Here is a 27523-nt window from a genome sequence, read left to right as displayed (position 1 = left end):
CGGCAGCGAGTAGATATGGTCATCATTGTTCAATAGAGCCACCGGACTTGTCTCAACGATGTTCCTATCTGCCAGGACATTGCAGGATACCTAGGTTGACTCATTTTCCCTGGCTTTGTAAAGACTACAGCCTGACAGTCATACTTCCTTGTTCTCACCCTCGAAGGCAGGCTTTTCAAAACGGGGGCGGTACTAGTTTACAGGTTCGCAGGAGCTATGTTACCGTGCATTGGACTTGAATATCACAATGAATTGATCAAGAAATTGAAGTCAACACTTTATTGGTTTTGGATGCAGCTGGAATAATTTAGTCACTTGTCAGTACATTTAGTAAAACGCATTATATACTTTTCTACAACAGCTAGCAATGTTTATACCACAATGCAGTTGTGAGCATACTAGGCATTCTATATTATACTACTTCATCAGTACTGAATATGGATGTTGTGTTGGTTGAATGTTCCAGCCAGGTTCCAAAATGTTCTTCATCTGGTGAGCCTCTTCTTGTGTTGGTTAATGGCAGCTGGTTTAGCAGGCTTTGGCGCTGTGGCGATGTTGGCAGGGATGTTGGGTTTGGGGGGCTGTGGCTCCTTGTGGACAAGCGTCTGGTTCTTTCTGCACTCCACAGTCAGGTAGACAACCGTCTGGTTCTTTCTGCACTCCACAGTCAGGTAGACAACCGTCTGGTTCTTTCTGCACTCCACAGTCAGGTGGACAACCGTCTGGTTCTTTCTGCACTCCACAGTCAGGTAGACAAGCGTCTGGTTCTTCCTGCACTCCACAGTCAGGTGGACAAGCGTCTGGTTCTTCCTGCACTCCACAGTCAGGTGGACAAGCGTCTGGTTCTTCCTGCACTCCACAGTCGGGTGGACAAGCGTCTCATACACTTTCTTCACCACCCACTCCTTCGACCTCTTGCAGGGGATTTGTTGTACTGCAAGTCTCCTGGAAAGACATGAAGACTGATCATTAGGATGTGTAACCATACAATAAACCATGTTAATCTATAAACTAAAAAGGGTAGAGTAGACTGGTATGTGTTTTGTTTCATTATTGACTCCGAGTGCGCCATTGAGATGGGCTGTTAGCAAAGTTGTGAAAAGTTTGAGTTGACTTGTAGACAGTCTAGTTGTGTACGAGCACCTACAGTTGTTGAGTAGACAAGCACTGCCACCAATAGAGTGAATAGTCTAGTCGCTCTGGATAAGAGCGTCTGCTAAATGACTTAAATGTAAATGTAGTCTAGAAGGGTATATTAACAGCCCCTCTCCCCTATGCCAAAGAACTGACTGCAAGGGTTAGAAAGGTTTGAGGAACACTTGTCTTGTAGACAGTTTAGTGTATTGGTGAATTTTTTGTTCATGTCAATAGATCATGCATACTAACGTTCACACACAATACCCACCCCCAACAGACACCAGTCAGTCACCCCACACCATGCCCTCCTCACTAATACCTCCCTTTCTCCAATGTTGCCTTCAAGTCTTTCAGTCATAATAGAGACAAAACTACAGTAGAAGTTGTAACCTACTTGTAAAAACACCAACTTTGACAACAATACCTGTTTATGCCTAGCTCCAGTATATTATTTGCTAATCATGGATAGATTTAGTAGATTTTACTCAGATTTTAGAAGGTGCATTTAGAAGGTGTCGCTATTCTCTGGTGCGGCGCTTGAATCAAGGCTTTCTGCAGGCTCCAGGAAGTTGAATCAAGGCTTTCTGCAGGCTCCAGGAAGTTGAATCAAGGCTTTCTGCAGGCTCCAGGAAGTTGAATCAAGGCTTTCTGCAGGCTCCAGGAAGTTGAATCAAGGCTTTCTGCAGGCTCCAGGAAGTTGAATTGAAGTCTTTTTAAGACCATTTTAATGCCACTTGCAATGCAATGCCAATTTTGAGGTCTGAGCACGGCACACACCTGCCAATGTTCATCTCCAGAAATGAGCCCATGTTGCCAAAAAAGTTGTATTTACAGGGCTAGCTCTTTCCCGAAAGGCTATAGCCTACATGGCTCATATTATCAGGCAGGTGTGCTATTGCAGCCATGAACATTCTCCTGTAGTCTGACGGATGTAGTAGCATAGCGGCTAGGCTGAAGCATGGGGATAAATACATTTAGTTCGCTAGCTAGCTAGGTAGATTATGGTTTAGATAAATACAGTTAGTTTGCTAGCTAGCTAGCTAGATTTTGGTTTAGATAAATACATTTAGTTCGCTAGCTAGCTAGCTAGCTCGATTTTGGTTTAGATAAATACATTTAGTTCGCTAGCTAGCTCGATTTTGGTTTAGATAAATAGGTTTAGTTCACTAGCTAGCTAGGTAACGTTAGCTACCTTACCTCAGCTTGTCCTCTTTTCTGCTGCACTGATGTTGGCTGATCGGATGCCTTTCCCTTTGAAGGGAACATGGAACAGCATCACTTGCCGACGACATACCAACTCCATCAGTTGAGACTTCAGTTCCGTTTCAAAATCCTCTGGCTGAAAGTGCTGGCTACAAACAGACATTTTGATATTTCTCACATCAATTGGATATACCTTCACGGGGCTGTCCTCCACGTCCTGAAATTGTTATACATTTGGGATATTGTGGTTTGCTATTAATTATTAACATTTATAGCGAAAGAGAGCAGCTGTGACATTTCTCTTGAAGCTGCCCAGGGAAGACCAAAGCCATGTATTTAATACATGGCTCTGGGGGCAACCACGGTATCACTTCAGCATGTTGCCGTGGTCTAGTCCACACATATTGGGGATATATGATCCCAGGTGGACATGGTTATACAATACCACTCAGATATAATTAGTGAAAAAGGTGTTTCATGTCCGCAGACACAGACATAGCAGTGCTACACGTCTGGAGGTATCCTTTACATGGGGACTGATTGTGCCAAGGATTTTTTTTAAAGAAAGCAAAATCACTGAGCCACAAGGATAATGCCAGTCATTCCCCTGACACCGGGATCCCTGTCAAGTAAAAACAAATAAACCGTGATGCTCAATAAGAAAACAAAAGTAAAGACAATCCTCTGACAGCAGGGTTAAAAAAAAACTGTCAGGGTAGAATTCCTGTCAATGTTCAAATCACACACCAGACTGAAGGGAGATGTGAGTGACAAAAATGAGAACTGTGACAAAAAGGGAACTGTCTTAAAATATGTTTACAGTATCTCACATAATCTCCTGTTTGTTTTATGTACAATCCACAGTCTGTCAGTATGTGATGAGGCCTCAGCCAAAGAGGAACTTACACAGAGATGGTGTGCAGAACACTGGGCTCTAAATGTACTTCAATACAAACAGAATGGGAGAGAAAGAGGAAACTCTTCCCACTGTGTTTACTTTCACATACACAGGCATAAAACAATGTCTTTAATCATCGGATGCTTTTATCTGAAACATGAACGGCCAAAAGATTCATTTGGTGGATTTTCATTATTTGCTGTGTGACAGGGATTTAGTCTGTGAATTTGTATCATTTGGTAATGTCAAACATATTAATGTTTGTTTGAACTACCATTTCTCAGTAGGACCACACAGTCTGTCTGAGCCATGAGCAGGGCTTGGGCCCGAGTTTGTAGGGGTCTTCAGAGCGCCAGACATCTGTACCGATGCCCCAGGAGAGGGTCTGAATCAGCGAGGGTTACAGTCATCTCCTCCATTTTTCCTCCACAGCCCAGTCAGTAAGGATTAACCTCCCCAGGTTAACCAGGCAGGGTGTTTGTTTAACTGATTAACATAGCCTGAGATCAGAGGAGAAAGAGCCTCACTTCCTCCCCTCCCGACCAATGGGAGTCTCTGATGAGGCTGGTCCTATAACGCTGCTGGCCTGGGGCTGGGAGAGAAGGAGCAGAAGAGTTCTGTCTGTCTGTACTGCTAATTACTGCTGAAACAATGGCTCAGACCCAGTCTGGTTCTGCATACCATGTGTGTCAGGGATGGCTATACTGTATTTTCTCCCATGATGCACGCCTGTCTTTCTTTACCCCATAACGCTACTTACCCCCTCAAAGTGATCCTCATCTGTAGAGACCGTTTCTGGAACCCAAAGTTTATCCAATTCCACCAACATTGCTCTTCTGCCCCCTATCCTTCCACCGTGACGCCCACCCCTTCTCCCAGGAGCCGAGCCTGGTGTGGTGTGATGGTGATGTGGTGTGACTCCTCACCTGAAGATTCCCTCTGTCTGGGCCCCTCCCAGGGCTAGCACGCACTGAGAAAGCTGCACCTGCACCCAGGGGAGCCTGCGCTCCGGGAACAGCTCGCTCTGGCGCTCCATGATCTCCTCCAGGGCACTGCCGAACAAGGAAGGGGTCACGATGGCATTCCTCCCCTGGTCTAACTCCTCCAGGGTGGGCTTCCTTAGACCCTGTGAGGGGGGAGGGGGTGGGGTGTGAGTAGGAAAAAGTGACCTGTCCCTAAACACAGCTCTAGAAAGTCTATTGATTTAAGCTTAGAACTGGTTTTAAGCCGACCCTTATCTAGGTACATTGTCTATCTATGTCAGGCCCAGGTGGAGTCACTCACACTACTGTAACTTCCCTACTGCAATCACAGCTGAACTGTAGGTCAGGTCCCTCATATACAGAAGTAGACAGGAGACACCCAGCCATGTTTAATGCCCAGCTTCCATCTCAGCAGCTCCGAGGGGTTAAATAAGGTTTAAAAGAAAGAATGGCGCTGGAATGTATAGCGGACATTTTAATGGGTCCTGAACAATTCTGCTATTTTGTGTGTTTTTTCCCCCAACAGATCTTAACAGTTTTTGGACATAATGTTTCCGCCATCGCTTCCTATGACCATAAAAATAGCTTCTGGACATCAGAACAGCAATCCCTAACCTCGATTTGGATGAACATTTCTACCTTAATGAGTCAGTGGCACATACTGCTGACCCCAATCCCCGACATTCAGACGAAAAATTAACTACAACATAGAGGCCGACGTGCGGGTACCCTGATAAAACTATGGCGATGAGTAAATAATCATCTCTCTCTCTGTTAAATTGGTGTAATACTAAGGAAGTCTCGAGGTTCTGCACGACTGAGTTAAAATACCCCATGATGAGCTGTAGACTATTTACAATTGATATTTTTTGTAGATGTCTATTTACCACCACAAACCGACTGGCACTAAGACTGCTCTCAACGAGCTGTGTAAGGCCATGGGCGCTCCTAGTGGCCGTGGACTTTAATGCAGGCAAACATAAATCTGTTTTACCTCATTTCTACCAGCATGTCACATGTGCAACCAGAGGGGAAAAAAACTCCAGACCACCTTTACTCCACACACAGAGACATGTACAAAGCTCTCCCTCGCCCTCCATTTGGTAAATCTGACCATAATTACATCCTTCTGACTCCTGCTTACAAGCAAAAACTAAAGCGGGAAGTACCAGTGACTTGCTTAAAACCGGAAGTGGTCAGATGATGTGGATGCTACGCTACAGGACTGTTTTGCTAGCACAGACTGGAATACGTTTCGGAACTCATCTGATGGCATTGAGGAGTTTATCACATCAATCACCATCTTTATTAATAAGTGCATCTATGACGACATCCCCACAGTGACCGTACGTACATATCCCAACCAGAAGCCTTAAATTACAGGCAATCCGCACTGAGCTAAAAGCTAGAGCTACCACTTTCAAGGAGCGGGACACTAATCTGGACATTTATTTAAAAAATACTGCTACGCTCCCCGACAACCATCAAACAGGCAATGTGTCAATACAGGACTAAGATCAAATCCTACTACACCAGCTCTGGTGCTCGTCGGATGTGGCAGGGCTTGCAAATTATCATTGATTACAAAGTGAAATCCAGCCGCAAGCTGCCCAGTGACACGAGCCTACCAGACGAGCTAAATGCCTTCTATGCCCAGTGACGCAAGCCTACCAGACGAGCTAAATGCCTTCTATGCCCAGTGACACGAGCCTACCAGAGCTAAATGCCTTCTATGCCCAGTGACGCGAGCCTACCAGAGCTAAATGCCTTCTATGCCCAGTGATGAGAGCCTACCAGAGCTAAATGCCTTCTATGCTCAGTGACGCGAACCTACCAGAGCTAAATGCCTTCTATGTTTGAACCATGAGTGACAGCACCAGCTCTGCGTGGCCGGTGTAAGATCATTAAACAGGATTACCAGGACACGCACTCCGAGCATGTGCTGACCAGCTGGCAAGTGTTTCAAGCAGACCACTATAGTCCCTGTGCCCAAGAATGCCAAGGTAAACTGTCTGAATGTCTATCGCCCCGTAGCACTCACATCTGTAGACATGAAATGCTTTGAAAGGCTGGTCATGGCTCACATCAACACCATCATCCCAGACAACCTGGACCCACACCCAATTTCCATACCACCTCAACAGATCCACAATTGATGCAATCTCAATTGTACTCCACACTGTACTTTCCCACTTGGACAAACACCTACGTGAAAATGTTGTTCATTGACTTCAGCTCAGCATTCAACACTAAGGACTGAACACCTCCCTCTGCAACTGGATCCTGGACTTCCAGACGGGACGCCACTAGGTGGTGAGGGTAGGCAACAGCACATCCGCCACACTGACCCTCAACACGGGGGCCCCTCAGGGGTGTGTGCTTTGCCCCCTCCTGTACTCCCTGTTCACCCACAACTACAAGGCCATGCACGACTCCAACACCATCATTAAGTTTGCCGACGACACGACGGTGCTAGGCCTGATCACCGACGACATTGAGATAGCCTATTGGGAGGAGGCCAGAGACCTGGCAGTGTGGTGCCAGGACAACAACCTCTCCCTCAACATCAGCAAGACCAAGGAGCTGATCGTGGACTTCAGGAAATGGAGGGCTGGGCACGCCCACATCCACAGGGCTGTAGTGGAGCGAGTCGAGAGCTTCAAGTGTCCAGATCACTAAGGATCTATGATGTTCCAAACACACCAACACAGTCGTGAATAAGGCACGACAACGCCTCTTCCCCCTCAGGAGGCTGAAAAGATTTAGCATGGACCCTCAGATCCTCAAAGTTCTACAGCTGCACCATTGAGAACATCTTGACTGGCTGCATCATGGTGTGGTATGGGAACTGCTTGGCATCCGACCGCAAGGCGCTACAGAGGGTAATGCATACGGCCCGGTACATCACTGGGGCCAAGCTTCCTGCCATCCAGGACCTCTATAGCAGATGGTGTCAGAAGGCCCCTAAAAATGTTCAGACTCCAGCCACCCAAGTCATAGACTGTTCTCTCTGCTACCGCACAGCAAGCGGTACCGATGCAGCAAGTCTGGAACCAACAGGACCCTGAACAGCTTCTATCCCCAAGCCATGAGACTATTAAACAGTTAGTCTGGGTAGCTACTGGTTAACTATTTAACTACCTGCATTGACCCTTTTTGCACTAACTTTTTTTGACTCATTACATACACTGCTGCTGCTGTTTATTATCTATCACTTTATTCCTGTTTATATGTACCTACTGTATCTACCTCAATGACCTGGTACCCCTGCATATCAACTCAGTACTGGTACCCCTGCATATCAACTCAGTACTGGTACCCCTGCATATCAACTCAGTACTGGTACCCCTGCATATCAACTCAGTACTGGTATCCCTGCATATCAACTCAGTACTGGTACCCCTGCATATCAACTCAGTACTGGTACCCCTGCATATCAACTCAGTACTGGTACCCCTGCATATCAACTCAGTACTGGTACCCCTGCATATCAACTCAGTACTGGTACCTACCCCTGCATATCAACTCAGTACTGGTACCCCTGCATATCAACTCAGTACTGGTACCTACCCCTACACATCAACTCAGTACTGGTACCCCTGCATATCAACTCAGTACTGGTACCCCTGCATATCAACTCAGTACTGGTACCCCTGCATATCAACTCAGTACTGGTACCCCTGCATATCAACTCAGTACTGGTACCCCTGCATATCAACTCAGTACTGGTACCCCTGCATATCAACTCAGTACTGGTACCCCTGCATATCAACTCAGTACTGGTACCCCTGCATATCAACTCAGTACTGGTACCCCTGCATATCAACTCAGTACTGGTACCCCTGCATATAAACTCAGTACTGGTACCCCTGCATATCAACTCAGTACTGGTACCCCTGCATATCAACTCAGTACTGGTACCCCTGCACATCAACTCAGTACTGGTACCCCTGCATATCAACTCAGTACTGGTACCCCTGCATATCAACTCAGTACTGGTACCCCGTGTATAAAGCCAAGTTATCATGACTCATTGTGTATTTATTATTACTATTATTTCTCTATTTTCTTTCTCTCTGCATTGTTGGGAAGGGCCCTTAAGTAATTATTTCACTGTTAGTCCACACCTGTTGTTTACGAAGCATGTGACAAATAAAATTTGATTTGAAATATAGCCCCCAGTAAAAGTGCCTGGCCTGGGGCTGCAGTAAGGCTGCTGTGGGCGGGCTGATTACAGGGTGGGACACAACAGAGGTTGGGAGATGGCTGCTCTACTGGCTGACTGATGGAGGGGTGGTTTGGTAGGCACAAGCTCAGACTTGAACCCTGTCTTAAGATCCACGTGTCCAGTGGGGATTTGGGAGAGAGCGGGTGACGGAGGGGGTCAGAAGGGTTGTTGTAATGCCCCCGTCTCAGTTTTGGTTTACAGATTAGTGCCTATTTTGCTGAGGACTCCTAACGGCTCAGTGTGATGATTGCTAACACATGTGCGAGCTCCCAGAATGCCTCGCTTCATAGCCGATGCTAACCTCAGGGGCAACACTAACTCACTAGAACAATAGAAACATTCCACTTCTCTTTGTCTGCTGGGAGAGTTGGAGTTCCTACATCATTTAGATCATTACAATATACAACTGCAGCAGAAGGTCTGGAAATGAAATCTCAATTCAGTCCAACAGTGAGCAGTGAGTGATGGAGCAGTGAGTGATGGAGTGATGGAGCAGTGAGTGATGGAGCAGTGAGTGATGGAGCAGTGAGAGATGGAGCAGTGAGAGATGGAGCAGTGAGCGGTGGAGCAGTGAGTGATGGAGCAGTGAGTGATGGAGCAGTGAGTGATGGAGCAGTGAGTGATGGAGCAGTGAGAGTTGGAGCAGTGAGTGATGGAGCAGTGAGAGATGGAGCAGTGAGAGATGGAGCAGTGAGAGATGGAGCAGTGAGTGATGGAGCAGTGAGAGATGGAGCAGTGAGCGATGGAGCAGTGAGCGATGGAGCAGTGAGCGATGGAGCAGTGAGAGATGGAGCAGTGAGAGATGGAGCAGTGAGTGATGGAGCAGTGAGAGATGGAGCAGTGAGTGATGGAGCAACCCCCCTCTGTCTTTGTATGACATCCCTCCCTGGCCATTTTAATAGTGTTTTAGGATGACCTTACCTTTTTGCCCCCAGTAACGGCGACCTTCTGCAGCTTGCGGTAGCAGTACTTGGCATAAGTGCTGATTGGCAGGCCTGGAGAGAGGGGAGATGACAGACACCTTTACTGACCAATCCTGAGGCAGTAATACAATTCGTTACCATTTTCTATCTGCATGTGAAGGCCCTCAGTGTCAGTTCCACAGGAGTTTGGAGTAATACCCGGGGGTCATAAACCCCACCGACAAAACATGTTACCAATTAATCATCAAAACCAAATCTGTTCACCGCAGGGCATTTTGGATATCAGCTCTGCACATTCCAGGAGAATCCTGCACAGTCACCATGGTGTATTATTACTGTATTATCGAGCTGCAGGGAGCAGCTGTACCTCAAGGTTAAAGCCACCAAGATATCCAACACCAAGTATTACTATAACAGATAGTACTGCTACTGTTATTAAAGCACTAGTACTACTATCATTATTGAATATGCATTTTTAATTGTGCTTCAACTGCTTCTACTTTAACTGCCAGTCCTACTATTGTATATCACAACCCTTTTTGGTTCCAGGTAGAATCCTTTTGGGTTCCCGGTAGAACCCTTTTTGGTTTTTGGGTTTCATGTAGAATCCTTTTGGGTTCCATGTAGAATCCTTTTGGGTTCCAGGTAGAATCCTTTTGGGTTCCAGGTAGAATCCTTTTGGGTTCCAGGTAGAATCCTTTTGGGTTCCAGGTAGAATCCTTTTGGGTTCCAGGTAGAATCATTTCCAAGAGTGTAGAATGAGCGACCGAGGTATTGGCCGGCCAACACACTTTTTTTTTTTTTCTGTTGTCCTTACTCTGTGAGAACCAGAGTTCATCTTGGCTGCAGACCCTGGTGCTGAAACTACATGACACAGATTTATGGCAAACAGGTGAAAGTCGTTCACAGCCTGTCCTCAGCAACAAAACAGCAGCATGAGGTTTGGCAGAGGGTTAGCTGAGTTGAGTTTTGAGAGACTATGGGAACCTGAGGCTTTAAAAAGGTTTTGTGAGTATTGTCTCCTATCGTAAGTCAAATGAATCACACACATAGCTGACATGGTGTTGATTTCTGGGGGGGGGGATTTAACTTTGTTCTTTCTCCTCATCCAAAACGGGAATGAGATGGATTTCAATTATGAGGAAAAGTAATTCAATCACGGGACAACTTTGCGCCTTCATGAAACTACAAAGAGAGAGGAGGGGTGCTGACATATCAAAGTAAGGTCCTCAGGGGGAAGAGGAAAGGATGGGGGACTTGTTGTGCAGGTCCCAGAGACCAGGCCAGGTAGAGAAAATGGAACATTATGATATAGGGCTGTCGTTCATCAGCCCGCCCAGGCACTGGTGTTACTGTAGCACTGTATCGGCTCAGAGGACCAGACACCAGACTGGATAATACTACTGGGTCATTCACCTCCGAGCACAGCTGTGAGGGCACATGGCCAAGCAGGCCTCAGCAGGGATAGTCAGAGAGGTGACCGGTCATACAGCCTGATGACCTCTGTCCAGAACAAACACTTTAACTTCTCCTCCTCTTCTGACCAGTGTTGTTACAGTGTTGTCAACATAGTGTATGGAGGACTTTGTAGCTGAGAAGGAGAATATAGAGTTTTATAGGAGTTGTTTTAGGCAGAAGTCCTCTTTTATTTGGCTGTAAAAACACATATTTAAGAGGCAGGGCAGTGGTTTCACAAGCCCCTGTCTCTGCTCTCTGATCTCTGTGCTGCTGAGGACTGCAGGACACACACATCGCTCTGGCTCAGGACTGCTGCTGGGAACACCTGCTCCAAGATCTGCTCCTTCCTTTTTTCTAGACCTTATTGTGTTCACATCCCTCGTCTTCTCTTATCCTCTTTTATTCACTCCTCTGCCCCTCACAGTCCTTCATTTATTTTCCTCATCTCTAATGGTTTCTGTACTGTTATTCTCTCCCGCTCTCCTCATCTTTCCCTTTTCTCCTTCTTCCTGAGCATTCCCCCCTCTTGCTCTCACTCTCTCTTTCTCTCTCTCTCTCTTTCTCTCCTCCTTACTGAGCATTCCTCTCTCTCTCCTTCCTGAGCATTCCTCTCTCTCTCTCTCCTTCCTGAGCATTCCTCTCTCTCTCTCTCTCTCCTTCCTGAGCATTCCTCTCTCTCTCTCTCCTTACTGAGCATTCCTCTCTCTCTCTCTCTCTCCTTCCTGAGCATTCCTCTCTCTCTCTCTCTCTCTCTCTCTCCTTCCTGAGCATTCCTCTCTCTCGCTCCTTCCTGAGCATTCCTCTCTCTCTCTCTCCTTCCTGAGCATTCCTCTCTCTCTCTCTCTCCTTCCTGAGCATTCCTCTCTCTCTCTCCTTACTGAGCATTCCCCTCTCTCTCTCTCTCTCTCTCTCGCTCCTTCCTGAGCATTCCTCTCTCTCTCTCTCTCTCTCTCCTTCCTGAGCATTCCATGTCTCTCTCTCCTTCCTGAGCATTCCTCTCTCTCTCTCTCTCCTTCCTGAGCATTCCTTTCTCTCTCTCTCTCTCTCTCTCCTTTCTGAGCATTCCTCTCTCTCTCTCCTTCCTGAGCATTTCTCTCTCCTTCTTGAGCATTCCTCTCTCTCTCTCTCTCTCTCTCTCTCTCTCTCTCCTACTTCCTGAGCATTCCTTCCTTCTCCTGTGTTGTTAGGGTTGGAATGACAAGCATGTGGGAGCGGTGGACTGATTTCCCCTCTTATGTGTCAGATGATGTTACACATAGCCCAGATGAGGCACATAGCCCAGGTAGGGTAGAGGGCTGGCTTGTACCACTGAGCACCACGGTTAAGACCTCTGAGACTGTTATTAAGGCTCTGAGAGATAGAGAGAATCCTGTGTTGAGTTTCCAATGCCTGGGGGTCGTAAATCCCTATATGATACCACAAGAAGACAGAGAGAGGATGGGACGGGACGGGACGGGGCTACATGGATGTGTGTGTATGAGTCTGTTACCATGGCTGTAAATGTGTTTGTCTGCATAAAAAAACAGACAGAGAACTAGGGAGTTGATGTGGGGGATGGGGGCATCTATAAAGCACGTGACATATGAGATCAACAGTCTCTTCATTACTCTCCACTTGCAGCCTGTTTGTGTCTGTGGCCTAAGCCTCAGCTGAGTGTCCAATGGGATCCAGCGATCCCACGCTAAACGGACAGCCAGGGCCAGAGAAAAGATACAGAGGAAACAGAGAGTATTTGCATACAAATAGTTGGTGGTGTAACGGCCAACCTTTAATCTTCCACAGAGAGGAGAAGAGGCCCCAGCCACTCCACTCCTCTGGCCCACGCTCCCCTTGTACAGGGGGCTTAACTGGGCTTGGCCCACTGTTTCATTTCCAGGACACCCACTGCTGCCACCACAATGTCTGGCTGCCCAGGTCTTCCCAGCCTGTCTGAGGCCCATGGGCCGGCCCCATTGTCAGCCACACGTTCTTAAACGTGCCCCAGAGAGATCGGACACTACCAAAACAAACCCCCTACGCCCTCTTTCTCCTCTTTTGATGAAGAGCTGGATCCGAGGCCCCAAACTGTCACCCAGAACAATACCCACTCAGCAGCCTGGGCCCAGAGAGGCAGCTGGCGAAGCTCACAAAGATGCCACCTCCCTCCCTTCAAAACATTCCAACGACCATCCCCATCCAATCCCTCCTCCCCTTTATCCTTACCCGTGAAAACACTCTCACACAGACAGTAGTTCCTCATGTCCTCAGTGACAACACTCTCACACAGACAGTAGTTCCTCATGTCCTCAGTGACAACACTCTCACACAGAGAGTAGTTCCTCATGTCCTCAGTGACAACACTCTCACACAGACAGTAGTTCCTCATGTCCTCAGTGACAACACTCTCACACAGACAGTAGTTCCTCATGTCCTCAGTGACAACACTCTCACACAGAGAGTAGTTCCTCATGTCCTCAGTGACAACACTCTCACACAGAGAGTAGTTCCTCATGTCCTCAGTGACAACACTCTCACACAGACAGTAGTTCCTCATGTCCTCAGTGACAACACTCTCACACAGACAGTAGTTCCTCATGTCCTCAGTGACAACACTCTCACACAGACAGTAGTTCCTCATGTCCTCAGTGACAACACTCTCACACAGACAGTAGTTCCTCATGTCCTCAGTGACAACACTCTCACACAGACAGTAGTTCCTCATGTCCTCAGTGACAACACTCTCACACAGACAGTAGTTCCTCATGTCCTCAGTGACAACACTCTCACACAGACAGTAGTTCCTCATGTCCTCAGTGACAACACTCTCACACAGACAGTAGTTCCTCATGTCCTCAGTGACAACACTCTCACACAGACAGTAGTTCCTCATGTCCTCAGTGACAACACTCTCACACAGACAGTAGTTCCTCATGTCCTCAGTGACAACACTCTCACACAGAGAGTAGTTCCTCATGTCCTCAGTGACAACACTCTCACACAGAGAGTAGTTCCTCATGTCCTCAGTGACAACACTCTCACACAGACAGTAGTTCCTCATGTCCTCAGTGACAACACTCTCACACAGACAGTAGTTCCTCATGTCCTCAGTGACAACACTCTCACACAGATAGTAGTTCCTCATGTCCTCAGTGACAACACTCTCACACAGACAGTAGTTCCTCATGTCCTCAGTGAAAACACTCCAGAGTGGATGTGGAGTACAGTGTGACTAACTGTTTTCTACTACAGTGAGGGGAGGAGAGTCAGTCAACAACCATCTCAACCTTCCACAACTCTCCCATCATCTATAGTCTCTTAAATTATGTAGCACAGTGAGTGGACTCTGTCACAGTACTAGTACAGCTGGTAGCACAGTGAGTGGACTCTGTCACAGTACTAGTACAGCTGGTAGCACAGTGAGTGGACTCTGTCAGAGTACTAGTACAGCTGGTAGTAGCAGCACAGTGAGTGGACTCTGTCACAGTACTAGTACAGCTGGTAGCACAGTGAGTGGACTCTGTCACAGTACTAGTACAGCTGGTAGCACAGTGAGTGGACTCTGTCACAGTACTAGTACAGCTGGTAGCACAGTGAGTGGACTCTGTCACAGTACTAGTACAGCTGGTAGCACAGTGAGTGGACTCTGTCACAGTACTAGTACAGCTGGTAGCACAGTGAGTGGACTCTGTCACAGTACTAGTACAGCTGGTAGCACAGTGAGTGGACTCTGTCACAGTACTAGTACAGCTGGTAGCACACAAATTTAACAAATGTAGTCCATAGATATAATGATTAAAGTTGAATAAGATTTGTTGACAAGCTTAGTGGGGCTCATCCTGTCTGCTGGTCTGTGAGTGTTGGTAGGCATAGATTATATGTAGGCCTACTGCAGCTACGGCTGTATTTCAGACACACGTCCTAGTGGGGAGCATCCTGTCTGCTGGTCTGTGAGTGTTGGTAGGCATAGATTATGTGTAGGCCTACTGCAGCTACGGCTGTATTTCAGACACACGTCCTAGTGGGGAGCATCCTGTCTGCTGGTCTGTGAGTGTTGGTAGGCATAGATTATGTGTAGGCCTACTGCAGCTACGGCTGTATTTCAGACACGTCCTAGTGGGACTCATCCTGTCTGCTGGTCTGTGAGTGTTGGTAGGCATAGATTATGTGTAGACCTACTGCAGCTAGGGCTATATTTCAGACACACGTCCTAGTGGGGAGCATCCTGTCTGCTGGTCTGTGAGTGTTGGTAGGCATAGATTATGTGTAGGCCTACTGCAGCTAGTGCTGCATTTCAGACACGTCCTAGTGGGGCTCATCCTGTCTGCTGGTCTGTGAGTGTTGGTAGGCATAGATTATGTGTAGGCCTACTGCAGCTAGGGCTGTATTTCAGACACACGTCCTAGTGGGGAGCATCCTGTCTGCTGGTCTGTGAGTGTTGGTAGGCATAGATTATGTGTAGGCCTACTGCAGCTACGGCTGTATTTCAGACACACGTCCTAGTGGGGAGCATCCTGTCTGCTGGTCTGTGAGTGTTGGTAGGCATAGATTATGTGTAGGCCTACTGCAGCTAGGGCTGCATTTCAGACACACTTCCTAGTGGGGAGCATCCTGTCTGCTGGTCTGTGAGTGTTGGTAGGCATAGATTATGTGTAGGCCTACTGCAGCTAGTGCTGCATTTCAGACACGTCCTAGTGGGGCTCATCCTGTCTGCTGGTCTGTGAGTGTTGGTAGGCATAGATTATGTGTAGGCCTACTGCAGCTAGGGCTGTATTTCAGACACACGTCCTAGTGGGGAGCATCCTGTCTGCTGGTCTGTGAGTGTTGGTAGGCATAGATTATGTGTAGGCCTACTGCAGCTAGTGCTGCATTTCAGACACGTCCTAGTGGGGCTCATCCTGTCTGCTGGTCTGTGAGTGTTGGTAGGCATAGATTATGTGTAGGCCTACTGCAGCTAGGGCTGTATTTCAGACACACGTCCTAGTGGGGAGCATCCTGTCTGCTGGTCTGTGAGTGTTGGTAGGCATAGATTATGTGTAGGCCTACTGCAGCTACGGCTGTATTTCAGACACACGTCCTAGTGGGGAGCATCCTGTCTGCTGGTCTGTGAGTGTTGGTAGGCATAGATTATGTGTAGGCCTACTGCAGCTACGGCTGTATTTCAGACACACGTCCTAGTGGGGAGCATCCTGTCTGCTGTTCTGTGAGTGTTGGTAGGCATAGATTATGTGTAGGCCTACTGCAGCTAGGGCTGTATTTCAGACACACGTCCTAGTGGGGAGCATCCTGTCTGCTGGTCTGTGAGTGTTGGTAGGCATAGATTATGTGTAGGCCTACTGCAGCTAGGGCTGTATTTCAGACACACTTCCTAGTGGGGAGCATCCTGTCTGCTGGTCTGTGAGTGTTGGTAGGCATAGATTATGTGTAGGCCTACTGCAGCTAGGGCTGTATTTCAGACACACGTCCTAGTGGGGAGCATCCTGTCTGCTGGTCTGTGAGTGTTGGTAGGCATAGATTATGTGTAGGCCTACTGCAGCTACGGCTGTATTTCAGACACACGTCCTAGTGGGGAGCATCCTGTCTGCTGGTCTGTGAGTGTTGGTAGGCATAGATTATGTGTAGGCCTACTGCAGCTACGGCTGTATTTCAGACACACGTCCTAGTGGGGAGCATCCTGTCTGCTGGTCTGTGAGTGTTGGTAGGCATAGATTATGTGTAGGCCTACTGCAGCTACGGCTGTATTTCAGACACACGTCCTAGTGGGGAGCATCCTGTCTGCTGTTCTGTGAGTGTTGGTAGGCATAGATTATGTGTAGGCCTACTGCAGCTAGGGCTGTATTTCAGACACACGTCCTAGTGGGGAGCATCCTGTCTGCTGGTCTGTGAGTGTTGGTAGGCATAGATTATGTGTAGGCCTACTGCAGCTAGGGCTGTATTTCAGACACACTTCCTAGTGGGGAGCATCCTGTCTGCTGGTCTGTGAGTGTTGGTAGGCATAGATTATGTGTAGGCCTACTGCAGCTAGGGCTGTATTTCAGACACACGTCCTAGTGGGGAGCATCTCTTTCTTGTGTTATTATATAAAGTGACGGTTGTTGATGTGTACGGCTGTATTTCAGACACACGTGTGTACATTTGAACAGCAGTAAGACCAATCTACCTTGTGTTGTTAGTGCTTTAAACAACACATGGATTTAAAATGCCCCCCCATGTCATCCTGGAGCTGGGCCTGGGACTCTCTCTGTCACAGTACTGGTACAGCTGGTAGCAGGGCTGGGGATGACTGTGCGATGTGATGTGGTGTCAGTCTGGGTCTTGGTCTTGGTGTGGTAGACGCAGTGTGTTTGGCCTCAGGGCAGAATGCAGCATCATGAGACCAGAAAAGATGCTGGCTGGGAGACAGCTGTGAGGAGCCATCTGAACACACTAAGGCTGTCCCTGACTAAAATAAAATACAATTGGTCAACCAAGAGTGTTCTTTTCTTTCAACCAATAGATTGGTCAACCTTTTTAAATGTGTATTTTTTCCATATATAGACACAGCCTATGTGTTTAATAAAATCAACTATATGCACTGAATTTGTCCGAAAACTACGTGTTACATTTTGAATGCTTAGTAGGACAGGAAAATGGTCCCTACTGCCTCTGATCTGGCGGACTCACTAAGCACCTGCTTCATTTGTAAATTATATCTTAGTGTTGGAGCGTGCCCCTGGCTAGCTTTACATTTAAAAAACAAGAAAATGAGGCTGGTTGGATTAATATAAGAAATGTTCAATTATTCATACTTTTACATTTACTTTTGATACTTAAGTATATTTTAGAAATTATATTTACATTTAATACTTAATATATATTTAAAAGCAAATACTTTTAGACTTTTACTCAAGTACTATTTTACTGGGTGACTCACTTTTACTTGAGTCATTTTCTATTAAGGTATCTTTACTTATACTCAAGTATGACAGTTGGGTACTTTTTCCACCACTGTACAAGACACAGAGAGAACTGGGGTGAGAGTTTGTCACTGACCATCCTGAGAGAGACTCTAGCTGTAGAACCATTACAGAAAGTAGCAGTGGTTTGAGGTAGGAAATACACTCACTTACCTAACAGCTACTTTATAACAAACAGCTACTGCTTTATGTATAGCCGTGGAATGCTTTGAAAGGCTCACATCCACACCATCATCCCAGAAACCCTGGGCCCACTCTAATTCGCATACTGCCACAACAGATCCACAGATGACACAATCTCTATTGCACTCCACACGGCCCTTTCCCACCTGGACAATAGGAACACCTATGTGAGAATGCTGTTCATTGATTACAGCTCAGTGTTCAACACCATAGTGCCCTCCAAGCTCAGGACCCTGGGACTAAACACCTCCATCTGCAACTGGATCCTGGACTTCCTGACAGGACGCCCACAGGTAGTAAGGGTAGGCAACAACACATCTGCCACACTGACCCTCAACACTGGGGCCCCTCAGGGGTGTGTGCTTAGTTCCCTCCTGTATTCTCTCTTTAACCACGACTGCGTGACCATGAACAGCTTCTACCCCCAAGCCATAAGACTGTTAAACAGTTAGTCTGAGTTACATACACTGCTGCTACTGTTAATTATCTTTATTCCTGTTTACATGTACCTACTGTATCTACCTCAATGACCTGGTACCCCTGCATATCAACTCAGTACTGGTACCCCTGGATATCAACTCAGTACTGGTACCCCTGCATATCAACTCAGTACTGGTACCCCTGCATATCAACTCAGTACTGGTACCCCTGCACATCAACTCAGTACTGGTACCCCTGCATATCAACTCAGTACTGGTACCCCTGCATATCAACTCAGTACTGGTACCCCGTGTATAAAGCCAAGTTATCATGACTCATTGTGTATTTATTATTACTTGTTTTACTTTTCTCTTTTTTCTTTCTCTCTACGTAGTGTCTACGTAGTGGTGGTGTCTCTTATTGAGTCTACGTAGTGGTGTCTCTTATTGAGTCTACGTAGTGGTGTCTCTTATTGAGTCTACGTAGTGGTGTCTCTTATTGAGTCTACGTAGTGGTGTCTCTTATTGAGTCTAGCAAGGTGGTGTCTCTTATTGAGTCTACGTAGTGGTGTCTCTTATTGAGTCTAGCAAGGTGGTGTCTCTTGAGTCTACGTAGTGGTGTCTCTTATTGAGTCTACGTAGTGGTGTCTCTTATTGAGTCTAGCAAGGTGGTGTCTGTTATTGAGTCTAGCAAGATGGTGTCTCTTATTGAGTCTACGTAGTGGTGTCTCTTATTGAGTCTACATAGTGGTGTCTCTTATTGAGTCTAGCAAGGTGGTGTCTCTTATTGAGTCTACCTAGTGGTGTCTCTTATTGAGTCTAGCAAGATGGTGTCTCTTATTGAGTCTAGCAAGGTGGTGTCTCTTATTCAGTCTAGCAAGGTGGTGTCTCTTATTGAGTCTACGTAGTGGTGTCTCTTATTGAGTCTACGTAGTGGTGTCTCTTATTGAGTCTACGTAGTGGTGTCTCTTATTGAGTCTAGCAAGGTGGTGTCTCTTATTGAGTCTACGTAGTGGTGTCTCTTATTGAGTCTAGCAAGGTGGTGTCTCTTATTGAGTCTACGTAGTGGTGTCTCTTATTGAGTCTACGTAGTGGTGTCTCTTATTGAGTCTAGCAAGGTGGTGTCTGTTATTGAGTCTAGCAAGATGGTGTCTCTTATTGAGTCTACGTAGTGGTGTCTCTTATTGAGTCTACGTAGTGGTGTCTCTTATTGAGTCTACATAGTGGTGTCTCTTATTGAGTCTAGCAAGGTGGTGTCTCTTATTGAGTCTACCTAGTGGTGTCTCTTATTGAGTCTAGCAAGATGGTGTCTCTTATTGAGTCTAGCAAGGTGGTGTCTCTTATTCAGTCTAGCAAGGTGGTGTCTCTTATTGAGTCTACGTAGTGGTGTCTCTTATTGAGTCTAGCAAGATGGTGTATCTTATTGAGTCTAGCAAGGTGGTGTCTCTTATTGAGTCTACGTAGTGGTGTCTCTTATTGAGTCTACGTAGTGGTGTCTCTTATTGAGTCTACGTAGTGGTGTCTCTTATTGAGTCTAGCAAGGTGGTGTCTCTTATTGAGTCTACGTAGTGGTGTATCTTATTGAGTCTAGCAAGGTGGTGTATCTTATTGAGTCTAGCAAGGTGGTGTCTCTTATTGAGTCTACGTAGTGGTGTCTCTTATTGAGTCTAGCAAGGTGGTGTCTGTTATTGAGTCTAGCAAGGTGGTGTCTCCTATTGAGTCTACGTAGTGGTGTCTCTTATTGAGTCTAGCAAGATGGTGTCTCTTATTGAGTCTAGCAAGGTGGTGTCTCTTATTGAGTCTACGTAGTGGTGTCTCTTATTGAGTCTAGCAAGGTGGTGTCTGTTATTGAGTCTAGCAAGGTGGTGTCTCCTATTGAGTCTACGTAGTGGTGTCTCTTATTGAGTCTACGTAGTGGTGTCTCTTATTGAGTCTAGCAAGGTGGTGTCTGTTATTGAGTCTAGCAAGATGGTGTCTCTTATTGAGTCTACGTAGTGGTGTCTCTTATTGAGTCTACGTAGTGGTGTCTCTTATTGAGTCTACATAGTGGTGTCTCTTATTGAGTCTAGCAAGGTGGTGTCTCTTATTGAGTCTACCTAGTGGTGTCTCTTATTGAGTCTAGCAAGATGGTGTCTCTTATTGAGTCTAGCAAGATGGTGTCTCTTATTGAGTCTAGCAAGGTGGTGTCTCTTATTGAGTCTACGTAGTGGTGTCTCTTATTGAGTCTAGCAAGATGGTGTATCTTATTGAGTCTAGCAAGATGGTGTCTCTTATTGAGTCTACGTAGTGGTGTCTCTTATTGAGTCTACGTAGTGGTGTCTCTTATTGAGTCTAGCAAGGTGGTGTCTCTTATTGAGTCTACGTAGTGGTGTCTCTTATTGAGTCTAGCAAGATGGTGTATCTTATTGAGTCTAGCAAGGTGGTGTATCTTATTGAGTCTAGCAAGGTGGTGTCTCTTATTGAGTCTACGTAGTGGTGTCTCTTATTGAGTCTAGCAAGGTGGTGTCTCTTATTGAGTCTACGTAGTGGTGTCTCTTATTGAGTCTAGCAAGATGGTGTCTCTTATTGAGTCTAGCAAGGTGGTGTCTCTTATTGAGTCTACGTAGTGGTGTCTCTTATTGAGTCTAGCAAGGTGGTGTCTGTTATTGAGTCTAGCAAGGTGGTGTCTCCTATTGAGTCTACGTAGTGGTGTCTCTTATTGAGTCTAGCAAGGTGGTGTCTCTTATTGAGTCTACGTAGTGGTGTCGCTTATTGAGTCTAGCAAGGTGGTGTCTGTTATTGAGTCTAGCAAGGTGGTGTCTCCTATTGAGTCTAGCAAGGTGGTGTCTCCTATTGAGTCTACGTAGTGGTGTCTCTTATTGAGTCTACGTAGTGGTGTCTCTTATTGAGTCTAGCAAGGTGGTGTCTCTTATTGAGTCTAGCAAGGTGGTGTCTGTTATTGAGTCTAGCAAGGTGGTGTCTCCTATTGAGTCTACGTAGTGGTGTCTCTTATTGAGTCTAGCAAGGTGGTGTCTGTTATTGAGTTTAGCAAGGTGGTGTCTCCTATTGAGTCTACGAAGTGGTGTCTCTTATTGAGTCTAGCAAGGTGGTGTCTGTTATTGAGTCTAGCAAGGTGGTGTCTCCTATTGAGTCTACGTAGTGGTGTCTGTTATTGAGTCTAGCAAGGTGGTGTCTGTTATTGAGTTTAGCAAGGTGGTGTCTCCTATTGAGTCTACGAAGTGGTGTCTCTTATTGAGTCTAGCAAGGTGATGTCTGTTATTGAGTCTAGCAAGGTGGTGTCTCTTATTTAGTCTACGTAGTGGTGTCTCCTATTGAGTCTAGCAAGGTGGTGTCTGTTATTTAGTCTACGTAGTGGTGTCTCATTGAGTCTAGCAAGGTGGTGTCTCTTATTGAGTCTAGCAAGGTGGTGTCTGTTATTTAGTCTACGTAGTGGTGTCTCTTATTGAGTCTAGCAAGGTGGTGTCTCTTATTGAGTACAGGTAGTGGTGTCTCTTATTGATTATATGAAGGTGGTGTCTCCTCTCACTCTACAGAGAGGTCCCCTCAGCCATGGCCTGGACAGCATTACTAATGCTCTTTAGGCCAGAGGGTTAGGAGGAGACCGGGTCAGGGACTCCTATAACATGGCTATCTGCCTGCTAATCCCTGCCTGGCAGTGTGTGTGTGTGCCAGCCTGCCCAGCTGGGCAACAGAGATAAAGCACAGAGGGAAACGCGTTACCCCAGCTTTTGTTCCTCAAGGCTCCTTTGTGTGGTTCTGCTAATCTCATTTAAAGAGTCTAGTACTGATGTAAATGTTTGCAACTCCTTCAATTGTCAATCTCATATAGAAAGTAACCTTAGCGCTAACCGTGACCTTAACCCTTATCCTAACCATAAACTTAACCCTAACCCTAACACTTAATCTAACCTTAGCGCTAACCCTGACCTTAACCCTTATCCTAACCATAAACTTAACCCTAACCCTAACACTTAATCTAACCTTAGCGCTAACCCTGACCTTAACCCTTATCCTAACCATAAACTTAACCCTAACCCTAACACTTAATCTAACCTTAGCGCTAACCCTGACCTTAACCCTTATCCTAACCATAAACTTAACCCTAACCCTAACACTTAATCTAACCTTAGCGCTAACCCTGACCTTAACCCTTATCCTAACCATAAACTTAACCCTAACCCTAACACTTAATCTAACCTTAGCGCTAACCCTGACCTTAACCCTTATCCTAACCATAAACTTAACCCTAACCCTAACACTTAATCTAACCTTAGCGCTAACCCTGACCTTAACCCTTATCCTAACCATAAACTTAACCCTAACACTTAATCTAAACTTTTACTCCAACTCTTATTCAAACCTAACCGTAACCTTAGCAACCAGTTGCTTATCAACAGATGGCATGACTACCAACAAACTATATGTGGAGCATCTACTAATGGAAAATCCGGACTATCCACATAAAGTGTGATCATAGGTTAATATTTTCTGTGAATGTCTGCCTGCCTGTAAGATGGGGACACTGTGAGGACTACTTTGGGAGTTTTAATTAATACTTGTAACTGCTATCCTCTAGGAACACATTCTACATATTTTTGTATATGTTTTTCACCCAAATAAATGTAATTCAACTGTTATTCCTCCCTCTTTTTCCTTCTGTGAATGAACAAGTGTTACTGTAGTGAACAAGTGTTACTGTAGTGAACAAGTGTTACTGTAGTGAAACTCACCCTCCTCTTCCTCGTTGTTCTGCTTCCTCTTCTTCCGGGACTTTGAATTCTTCTTGGTCTTCATGTCCTGTTGTTCCATAATGTGCTGCATGACTGTAAATGAAGTGGTGAGGAGGACGGAAAGACAAAATGTTCTTTTGATTAAAGATTTGTCGCAATAACGCTCTCCCCAGTGTCTAGGTCTGAAAAACAGATGATGGTGTTTTGTGCTGGGCTCTCTCAACTTTGACCCTGCTCCCACTCCATTTTTTTTTGGTCTCACTTTTCCAGTGCTGCATCCTGTTTGATCTGGCCCGAATCCCAGATAATAATAGCTGGAAAACCAATATCAACTGTCTGTTTTTGAACTCACGGGAATACCGGATACATAAACACACCTCTGGATGCACCCAAGTCTAGTCAAACAAATAAATAATGTTTCAAAACCACCAGCTACAGGAAAACAACCTTCACCAACCCATAATCCATAGATGTACTGTATATAAATAGTACAAACATTTTTATCAATAGAAGCAGTTTTGCCACTCACTCTTCTTGTCGTTGGAGGGCTCCAGGTGTGTCTGGATGTACCCCTCAAGGTAGCTTCTGAACTTGGGCGAGGGGGAGAAGAAGGACAGGCTGATGGCCATGAATTCCCAGCCGGCCTCCAGGCTCCTCAGGCTCAGGTTGTCAGTGGTCTGTCTGACCAGCTGGACGTACAGCTCATCCCTCAGGGTCTGCATTCCCCAGCACTTAGTGACCACCAGCAGGGCGGTGTGACGGCGCTCCAGCCGGGCCGGACGGTCCCCCATGTAGCCCTGAATCAGCTTGAACATCTCACAGGCCTCCTTCTTGACGGTGCGGTCGCTGGTGATCAGCATGGGCTTCTTGATGGAGCCTCTGTTCCAGGAGAGCATGTTGGCGATGGAGACGCGGCGGCGGAACAGGCCCTGCGTGTGAAGGTTCAGGTTCTTACTGGCCCAGTCCACCATGTTGGTGTCTGGAGGAGGTTTACAGAGGGTGGTATAAGGGTACTGGTATCCCACACTGCCGCCTCCTCCTCCCCCACCTCCCCTCCTGTCTCCAGTCACTTTGACTCCATGAGGGGTGCCCCTGTGTCCATTACCTCCGCCTTGTGACGAGATCTCCGACTGGGCCTTGGAGTCCAGTGTTCCTGCCTGGAGAAGAAGATCCAGAGGGAGATTTAGCAAGGCATAGACATAAACGCTACAGCTGGAATCATATGTGAATTACTGTCTGTTGATGGCACGTGTCTAATTCTGTAAACATACAGTACATTGAGCATGTGAATTATGGTGTGTGTGTGTGTGTGTGTGTGTGGTGTGTGTGTGTGTGTGTGTATGTGTGTGTGTGTGTGTGTGTGTTCGTCAGTGTTCGTACTGTAGGATCAATTTACTAATGTCCCCTAAAGCGTTAACAGAGTAGAATCTGGAATCATTCATGCAGATCACACTCTAGAAATAGGTGACCCAGTGTGGCTTTCACATCTAAACACATGTATGGTAACATAACAACCATCCCCCACTCTCTGTAGCCTTCTTCTGGCTGCTTCCATCCCCCACTCTCTGTAGCCTTCCTCTGGCTGCTTCCATCCCCCACTCTCTGTAGCCTTCCTCTGGCTGCTTCCATCCCCCACTCTCTGTAGCCTTCCTCTGGCTGCTTCCATCCCCCACTCTCTGTAGCCTTCCTCTGGCTGCTTCCATCCCCCACTCTCTGTAGCCTTCCTCTGGCTGCTTCCATCCCCCACTCTCTGTAGCCTTCCTCTGGCTGCTTCCATCCCCCACTCTCTGTAGCCTTCCTCTGGCTGCTTCCATCCCCCACTCTCTGTAGCCTTCCTCTGGCTGCTTCCATCCCCCACTCTCTGTAGCCTTCCTCTGGCTGCTTCCATCCCCCACTCTCTGTAGCCTTCCTCGGCAGCTTCCATCCCCCACTCTCTGTAGCCTTCCTCTGGCTGCTTCCCTTCCATCCCCCACTCTCTGTAGCCTTCCTCTGGCTGCTTCCATCTCCCACTCTCTGTAGCCCTCCTCTGGCTGCTTCCATCCCCCACTCTCTGTAGCCTTCCTCTGGCTGCTTCCATCCCCCACTCTCTGTAGCCTTCCTCTGGCTGCTTCCATCCCCCACTCTCTGTAGCCTTCCTCTGGCTGCTTCCATCCCCCACTCTCTGTAGCCTTCCTCTGGCTGCTTCCATCCCCCACTCTCTGTAGCCTTCCTCTGGCTGCTTCCATCCCCCACTCTCTGTAGCCTTCCTCTGGCTGCTTCTATCCCCCACTCTCTGTAGCCTTCCTCTGGCTGCTTCCATCCCCCACTCTCTGTAGCCTTCCTCTGGCTGCTTCCCTTCCATCCCCCACTCTCTGTAGCCTTCCTCTGGCTGCTTCCCTTCCATCCCCCACTCTCTTTAGCCTTCCTCTGGCTGCTTCCATCCCCCACTCTCTGTAGCCTTCCTCTGGCTGCTTCCATCCCCTACTCTCTGTAGCCTTCCTCTGGCTGCTTCCATCCCCCACTCTCTATAGCCTTCCTCTGGCTGCTTCCATCCCCCACTCTCTGTAGCCTTCCTCTGGCTGCTTCCATCCCCCACTCTATGTAGCCTTCCTCTGGCTGCTTCCATCCCCCACTCTCTGTAGCCTTCCTCTGGCTGCTTCCATCCCCCACTCTCTGTAGCCTTCCTCTGGCTGCTTCCATCCCCCACTCTCTGTAGCCTTCCTCTGGCTGCTTCCATCCCCCACTCTCTATAGCCTTCCTCTGGCTGCTTCCATCCCCCACTCTCTGTAGCCTTCCTCTGGCTGCTTCCCTTCCATCCCCCACTCTCTGTAGCCTTCCTCTGGCTGCTTCCATCCCCCACTCTCTATAGCCTTCCTCTGGCTGCTTCCATCCCCCACTCTCTGTAGCCTTCCTCTGGCTGCTTCCATCCCCCACTCTCTGTAGCCTTCCTCTGGCTGCTTCCATCCCCCACTCTCTGTAGCCTTCCTCTGGCTGCTTCCATCCCCCACTCCCCAGCCTTCCTCTGGCTGCTTCCATCCCCCACTCTCTGTAGCCTTCCTCTGGCTGCTTCCATCCCCCACTCTCTGTAGCCTTCCTCTGGCTGCTTCCATCCCCCACTCTCTGTAGCCTTCCTCTGGCTGCTTCCATCCCCCACTCTCTATAGCCTTCCTCTGGCTGCTTCCATCCCCCACTTTCTGTAGCCTTCCTCTGGCTGCTTCCATCCCCCACTCTCTATAGCCTTCCTCTGGCTGCTTCCATCCCCCACTCTCTGTAGCCTTCCTCTGGCTGCTTCCATCCCCGACTCTCTGTAGCCTTCCTCTGGCTGCTTCCATCCCCCACTCTCTGTAGCCTTCCTCTGGCTGCTTCCATCCCCCACTCTCTGTAGCCTTCCTCTGGCTGCTTCCATCCCCCACTCTCTGTAGCCTTCCTCTGGCTGCTTCCCTTCCATCCCCCACTCTCTGTAGCCTTCCTCTGGCTGCTTCCCTTCCATCCCCCACTCTCTTTAGCCTTCCTCTGGCTGCTTCCATCCCCCACTCTTTGTAGCCTTCCTCTGGCTGCTTCCATCCCCTACTCTCTGTAGCCTTCCTCTGGCTGCTTCCATCCCCCACTCTCTATAGCCTTCCTCTGGCTGCTTCCATCCCCCACTCTCTGTAGCCTTCCTCTGGCTGCTTCCATCCCCCACTCTCTGTAGCCTTCCTCTGGCTGCTTCCATCCCCACTCTCTGTAGCCTTCCTCTGGCTGCTTCCCTTCCATCCCCCACTCTCTTTAGCCTTCCTCTGGCTGCTTCCATCCCCCACTCTCTGTAGCCTTCCTCTGGCTGCTTCCATCCCCCACTCTCTGTAGCCTTCCTCTGGCTGCTTCCATCCCCCACTCTCTATAGCCTTCCTCTGGCTGCTTCCATCCCCCACTCTCTGTAGCCTTCCTCTGGCTGCTTCCCTTCCATCCCCCACTCTCTGTAGCCTTCCTCTGGCTGCTTCCATCCCCCACTCTCTATAGCCTTCCTCTGGCTGCTTCCGTCCCCCACTCTCTGTAGCCTTCCTCTGGCTGCTTCCATCCCCCACTCTCTGTAGCCTTCCTCTGGCTGCTTCCATCCCCCACTCTCTGTAGCCTTCCTCTGGCTGCTTCCATCCCCCACTCTCTGTAGCCTTCCTCTGGCTGCTTCCATCCCCCACTCTCTGTAGCCTTCCTCTGGCTGCTTCCATCCCCCACTCTCTGTAGCCTTCCTCTGGCTGCTTCCATCCCCCACTCTCTGTAGCCTTCCTCTGGCTGCTTCCATCCCATCGCCCCAAAACACTTCCACTGCCACGGGCCCTTTACCAAATACAAATTAAAATACACTGAACAAAAATATATACGCAACATGCAACAATGTAAAAGATGTTGTCCCAATCCTCTTTAATGGCTGTGTGAAGTTGCTGGAATGTCCCAACTTTGACATTAGCAAATCGCT

The 27523-nt window shown here is 47.6% G+C and overlaps 1 protein-coding gene across 3 annotated transcripts in view; it reads right to left on the bottom strand.

Annotated features, from left to right (window-relative positions):
• The window catches only part of LOC115101954 (rho GTPase-activating protein 39-like), a 191988-nt gene that overhangs the window by 4501 nt on the left and 159964 nt on the right, over positions 1-27523 (bottom strand). For 2 of the 3 annotated variants that reach the window (XM_065005242.1, XM_065005244.1), the window contains 4 exons: positions 23624-24251; positions 23095-23187; positions 9371-9444; positions 4165-4364 (listed from right to left, as the gene is read on the bottom strand). In XM_065005242.1, coding sequence (XP_064861314.1) covers positions 4165-4364; positions 9371-9444; positions 23095-23187; positions 23624-24251 — 995 coding nt within the window. Of the gene's footprint in view, positions 1-861; positions 946-2334; positions 2490-4164; positions 4365-9370; positions 9445-23094; positions 23188-23623; positions 24252-27523 lie in introns of those variants that run through there. The other variant, XM_065005243.1, reaches the window with a different exon arrangement.

This window comes from Oncorhynchus nerka, linkage group LG20 (assembly GCF_034236695.1).
Source record: "Oncorhynchus nerka isolate Pitt River linkage group LG20, Oner_Uvic_2.0, whole genome shotgun sequence".
Taxonomy (NCBI): Eukaryota; Metazoa; Chordata; class Actinopteri; order Salmoniformes; family Salmonidae; genus Oncorhynchus; species Oncorhynchus nerka.
Note: the sequence above shows the minus strand (reverse complement) of the source record. Positions and strands in the feature narration are given on the sequence as shown.